Below are 6469 nucleotides of genomic sequence, written 5' to 3'. Positions count from 1 at the left end.
TCAAAATGACAGTTTGGGAGCGAATTTAAACATCAAGGCACGAAGCTCGTGAAACAACCAAGCACAGGGTAGAATCAACCAAGCGTTGCGACCCAGCAGGTTTAACCCAACAAATGGAAATTTGAACTACCCAATGATGTTGAAAATGTGATCAAATAAACCAACATAAATAACCCAACAGTCTCAAACCAGCATTTTGGGTTAAAAAACAACCCAGCATTATTTAGAGTGTGGACATTATAGCTGTCTAGAAATCGTTGTGGTTTCCAAGCCTTTTTTTGAGGCGGTTCAGCCATGGCATGCAAGCCTATAGTTAACTTTGAGTTTATAAAGCACATTTGTTATAGCAAGAGAAGATATGGTTGACGTGTCTTCTGCATTGTGTGTGTTTGACTGCTTATGTTTCTCTGCATGTCTTTCACACATTCTGTATCGCAACACTTACCGCCCTGTTGCAGATGGGTGGAGCCGTTATAGAGAATAACGAAGAGAGACGTGAGAAAGACTGACAGAGGATGTGTGCACTTCTAATGATAGTGACTTACATTGCATTCAAGGAACACATTTGATCAGTTCTTGCTTTCACTGGATTGAGATCGGATCTGTTTTTTCTCTGGATGTCTGTGAGACTGAAGTCAATCAGGAATGAGGTCTGCCATCTTCATCTTCATCTTCATCACTCTCTGCCTGATCTCAGGTCAGTTCTGTGCTGGTCAGGCTGGGTCAAATAGTATATGATATGATCTAGATTGATAATATATAATAACCCAGAGCAAATGAACTTGTGTTTGGCAGGTCAGGTGCTTTGTTTCAGTGTGTTTGGATGCACTGGAGGGAGTTTAATGTTCAAGTGCCCGTACAAGAACCAGAGAGAGACTGATAAACAGCATAAAGGGAAGTATTTCTGCAGAGATGAGAGCTGTAAGACAGGCATCAGTACTGAGACTCAGAACCGCTGGGTTCATAACGGGAGATTGTCTCTGTTTGATGATGAAAACAGCAGATTCTTCACAGTGTTTATCAGCAACCTCAGCAGAGAGGATGATGGGAAATATACATGTGGAAACAGTCAGATATGGAGTCATGATGTTGAGCTAGTGGTGAACAACGGTACGTGTGAGACTTTATAACTCACTGCAGTAATTATTTATTACAGTGCTATTAAAGGAGCACTACGGAAGATTTTGAGTAAAAATGAATGAAAGAGCAAGTGCGTAAATCAATGTTTAAAACCGTTTCCATGCTTTACACTGATTCACAACGGTCATCTTATAAAAATGACTTATAATTTGAGTTGTTGGGTCAGATTATGTGGGGAAAATGTCAGTTTTCATCTTTGCATGTTCATATCTCTTCCATAAAAAGAAGAAAACAAGGCCTGGCTGTTATATGTAACTAACTTGTTCAGATGTCTTTTTGTATATGCCTTGTAGGATGTACATTTTCCTGTTAATATGTCTTGATGAAAAATGACAGATCTGGTGTATTCTAGAAAGCAAAGTTAACTTACCATCACATATTGCCTGAATTCTCAGTTGATTAACCCAAACCTTGAGAAATTAACTTTCCCTTGAGCTTTTGATATATGAAAGATCATCGTAATATAAGAACATCCTGCATGTTTAAGAGCTGAAAACTTCCTTGTTAGTCAAAGAAAAGCTTTTATTGACACCAGGCCCAGAAAACGATTCATCTGTGAGTCAGAGAGCAGTGAAACACCGCCTTAACCGAGGAAGACCAACGCCTAATTCTGGAGCCCCGCCCATCGATTCACGCATGACATGAAATAGATAAATAACACAGGCCCATGTGGAGCTAAGCCGAATCGAGCTACCAAGCGATAAACATACTCATTTAAGCCTTGCAAACATTGAAGAGCTAAATGCTGAAGAGATGCGTGCGCTGAGCGAATATTTGTGTGTGTGTGTGTGTGTGTGTGTGTGTGTACACTCATGAAGCGCACGGTGCGTTGCAGATAGCATGCAAATATTGCGTTATCTTTCAAGTCTTGTGCTTGAACAGACAAATACACACAAAAAAATGTCAGCTTGTCCGTCTTAAAGACGTGTGTTCATGTGTAACAGTGTGTACTGAATCTGTGCATTATGTCTGTGTTTTTAATGTTAATTAAACAACGAATGACACAGAAATCACTCACTGCTCTTGACTCAGTAGATTGTGTAACTTCAGTTATTATTCATCTTTATTTAACTTATACAGTGAAGATTATAATATATTTTATATTAGATTATTCAGTTTCTGTAACCTGAAAAGCACTGTTTATTTCATATGCACCTTTGTTCTATTGCATGTATTTGCGCTGTTGCTTGTAGTTTGATTATTTGTAATAATTTTTTGTTTATTTTTATTTGACAAATGTCTTAATTTCCCTGAACATATCACATATCAAACCATACCGAAACCGTCAAACTAAAACGTGATAAAAACCGAACCGTGAGTAATTTGAACTGATGCACCCCTAATATCTATATAATGTAAAATCTGTCACTATAGCTAGAGATTGCTAAGTTACTATGGCTACTTACACACAGGCAACTGTACAGAAACCTAAAAAATCCCTGCAAGGACATTGTATGTTTCAAACAGAGATGGCGATAGAGAGACCAAAGTTCCCAAGTGCACTTTTAATAATACAAATAATATTTTAAGATTTCATGTGACCAAGGTTTTGTTGAAATCATTTTCAGAGCCTCATTGTGGGACGTCTGCTATCCAGGACGAGTATATTGGACAAACAATCACTGTCCGCTGTGAATATGATCATAAGTTTAAAACACACACCAAAATCTTCTACAGAATGAACGGAGATCCTGTCCATGTGATGAACAGCTCAAGATCATCAAGATCATCTGAGGAGAAGTTCATTCTGTCTGACAGTGATAAAGATGATTTTACTGTGACCATTAGAGACATTTCTGCAGCGGACGATGGAGTTTATTTATGTGGAGTGGAGAGAGACGGATCAGATGATCGACCTTCAGAAACATCAGTTACTCACATGACCTTCTTTAAAGAAATTCATCTGAATGTTTATAGTGAGTTTAGTTTCTTTTTAATTTAAGAATCCTTGCAGATCTAAATAAAATATGTAAATCCCTCCTGAGTTTTAATAATGTAATGAATGTTGTTTTGCAGGTCAAATGACTTCTGTCCAGGTTCAGGCCTACTCCAGTAAATCAGTCTTCATCACCTGTACATTTCCACAAGAATTCAAAGGAAACAAGAAATTCATCCAGAAAGATTCTCAACAGAAGATCCTGGTTAATAGACAGAATCAATGGGAGTATCGTGATAATCTGCACATGTTTGATGATTCCAGTGAAGGACTTTTGAAGGTTTTTCTCACTGATTTAACCACGGCTGATGAAGGGACGTACAGGTGTGGAGTGAATATCAATGACGATGATCTGTTCACTGAGGTCAAACTGACAGTAAATTCAGGTAAAGTGAGGAGCGAAGAGCCTCCTGGACACTTAACATATGTATATATTTGACATGACATGTTTTTCATTGTTTTGTGAATAGGTGATCATTTTCGAGCATCAAGCAACACATCTGCTATTATTGGTGAAAGTGTGAAACTCACCTGCGATTTCCCTGAGAAACACAACGAGACCTTCAAACACTTCTGCAAAGAGAACAAGAAGAAGATGTGTGAAGGCATCAGTTCATCAGAGGAGAAGCGCTTTGAGTTTTCTGTCAGTTCAGCAGGAGTTTTTACAGTGAACATCAGAGACGTGAGCCTGAGAGATGCTGGAGATTACTGGTGTGGAGCAGAAACCAGACACACACATCTGACTTCTGTCTCTCTCACCAATCGACACAGACTCACACCAACTAGTACGTACAGTCACCATACATCAAATAACAGACGCATATATTACAGCATATAAACACTTTCCCTTTCTTTGACTGTTATTGCCTCCAGTGGTGGGACGTGAAGGAGGTTCGTCTGAGATCAGATGCCCTTATGATGAGAAATATTCAACAGAAACAAAGCATCTTTGCAAAGGAAAGTGTTTCACTACAAATGCCCAAAAAATAATCCAATCAGATGAAGACCACGTTAAAAAAACTAGGATTTCAGTAACGGATGAGACTGAACTCAATGTCTTCACTGTGACCTTGAGTGACCTGAGAGCAGAGGATGCTGGGATATACTGGTGTGCAGTGAAAGATGCGTTTAACCTTCCCACTGAGCTCATGATCGTCATGAAAGATGGTGAGGGTGTTTTCTGGGATCATCTCAGTGTTTCTGATCATTCTGTTATCATATTTAATGTTCTTCTCTCCAGTGATCACTCGTGAAGCGTCTGTCAGAGGATCGGCGTCCATCAGCTGTAAGTCCGTCAGGAATCTCTCGAGTCTCCAGAGGTCGTTCTGTAGAGGAGATCAGCCGAATATCTGTGTCCGAGACGGAGTTCGTGTTTCATCGAGTATGAGAACAAATGGCCGATTCTCTCTGACTGACCAAACCTCAGCTGGAGTTTTCACTGTGAACATCAACAATCTGACAGAAGAGGATTCTGGGAAATACTGGTGCGCAGAGGAGAGTTCTGGGTCGTTCATATTCACTGAAGTTCATCTACATGTGACTGAAGGTAAAAGATTAGATTTTTTCACTACAGTGTGATCCTTTTTGTATGTACTGTCTCTTTAAAGCAACATGCTGTGGTAAAGTCTGATGAACAGGGTCATTTTCACACCAGCTGAACCACAGACAGCAGGAAGCAACAAAAACCCTTGTGTTTAACTAAAACTATCTGCTGCTTTTGTGTTTTAGTTTAGTACGGTGCAGAAAGAAAACGTTTCTATTTACAGGTGTGTTTTACTGCAGATAGATTCGAGTGTGTGTGAGTGTGTGTGAAGGTCTTGTTAGCGATGATATCAAGCATGTGCCCGGTATGAATATGCACAAGTGATTTTAATGATAGATTTGTGTCCGTTGTTTTGTCACACATTATCATACAGCGTCACATAACATGAAGTGATCTTATGAAATAAAGCGTTTGATGTACAGAATGTGTATGACTGTCATGTGCTCATCTTGACAATCTCTTTGTGTGATTTCAGACTTTTTTGTGGCAAATTTCTGTGAAAAACATGTGTAAACATGGTAAGAGACACACATGATGCTGTATGTTTAGTAGATCTGAGTTTGTCTCCCTCTGCTGTTCAGAAATACACACGGTTTAACCTCACATCTTCTCTGCTTCTGTTCACACAGGCAGTGGATCGACTCCAGCAATCCCCGCCTGTAACAAGGAGAATCACTCGGATTACACCACCGTCATTTACAGCATCATGCCAAATTAATATTATTACAGCCTGAAGAAAATCACTGATGCCATTACATGCTCTTCCCTTAATATCTGCTGTTAGATATCGCTCTTGCAGTTTTATATTTTATTAAAAGCAGCTGACGACACCTACAGGCCACTGTTGGGTAAAAGCTGCCATGCTTCTATCACTGGCTCTGTTTTGCTGTACAACTTTCTACAAAGAAAGCTTTGGCTTCTTGAGTTGAAAGATGAGATCAAGGCAAGAGGTTTTTCAAGTGTTTTTTTTCCTTTAGTTGATTGTATTAACTCTGCTCCATCAAGTTGATTCTTACAGCTTACATCTTTTTTTAATGAATTATAACTAGTCAGGGGTGCATCATTTCAGAAGTGAGGGGGGCAGAAATGTCAAGTGTAATATCAATTTCTTCTGATCTTTGTCTAATTGATGGGTTTTATTAATATGATTTTGTTTTCTTCTTATATCTTGCTTTAAAGAAAACAAATACATGGCTGAAAAATAACCAATATCCCCCCCCCCCCCCCCTGTATTTTCCTAATGGAATTTGTATGATTGCTTTATGTACTACAAATACTTTTGCATTAAAATCCACAGAATGAGAGAAAAATGTTTTGTCGTGCCTTTCTTTTGTCAGAATCGGAATACAAAATAAATTTTTATATAATTCCGTCTTTGAAGACCCTTTAAAGCTAAACGCAGACGTTTATTTTGCAAGTCACAGACTGGAGTGATGAAACCCGCAATGATTAGTCCACTATTAAAGCACTATTAGACTGCCTGTTTGGCTAGTCGGCTGGGTCATTTTGGAGCCCCATAAATATGCATTTGTTCAATTCATATGCATGGAGAAAAATCCTGGATTGTTATTCTCCAAAACCTTAATTTCTCTTCAGTTGAGGCAATAAAGTCATCTAGGATGGCCTTGGGTGAGTAAATAATCAGGACATTTTCACTTTTGGGCGAACAATTCCTTTAAGAGCGTGTGTTGTAGAGAAGCCGATGATTGAGTTTTATCTCAACATTTTGTCCCAAATGAGGCCTTTGATGAGGAAAAGGTGTTTTCTAACGTTTCCATTCTAAGCCTTATTTTTGTTTGACCGAGTCTGGCCTACACTCTCAGAAAAAAAAGGTACAGTGGAGGTTCCTT

The 6469-nt window shown here is 39.0% G+C and overlaps 1 protein-coding gene across 1 annotated transcript; it reads left to right on the top strand.

Moving 5' to 3' along the window:
- The first annotated feature begins 473 nt into the window (after positions 1-473).
- Positions 474-5924, top strand: LOC307123205 (polymeric immunoglobulin receptor-like). The gene is made up of 9 exons (XM_079811654.1): positions 474-697; positions 796-1110; positions 2709-3056; positions 3157-3462; positions 3547-3861; positions 3950-4243; positions 4317-4622; positions 5095-5137; positions 5249-5924. The coding sequence occupies exons 1-8, from the start codon at positions 646-648 to the stop codon at positions 5130-5132; spliced, it is 1974 nt and encodes a 657-aa protein (XP_079667780.1). The 5' UTR covers positions 474-645; the 3' UTR covers positions 5133-5137; positions 5249-5924.
- Positions 5925-6469: the final 545 nt, after the last annotated feature.

Source organism: Gobio gobio, assembly GCF_949357685.1.
Source record: "Gobio gobio genome assembly, chromosome: 3".
In the NCBI taxonomy this organism is placed as follows: domain Eukaryota; kingdom Metazoa; phylum Chordata; class Actinopteri; order Cypriniformes; family Gobionidae; genus Gobio; species Gobio gobio.
The sequence above is the reverse complement of the archived record's forward strand: the minus strand, read 5'-3'. Positions and strand labels throughout refer to the sequence as shown.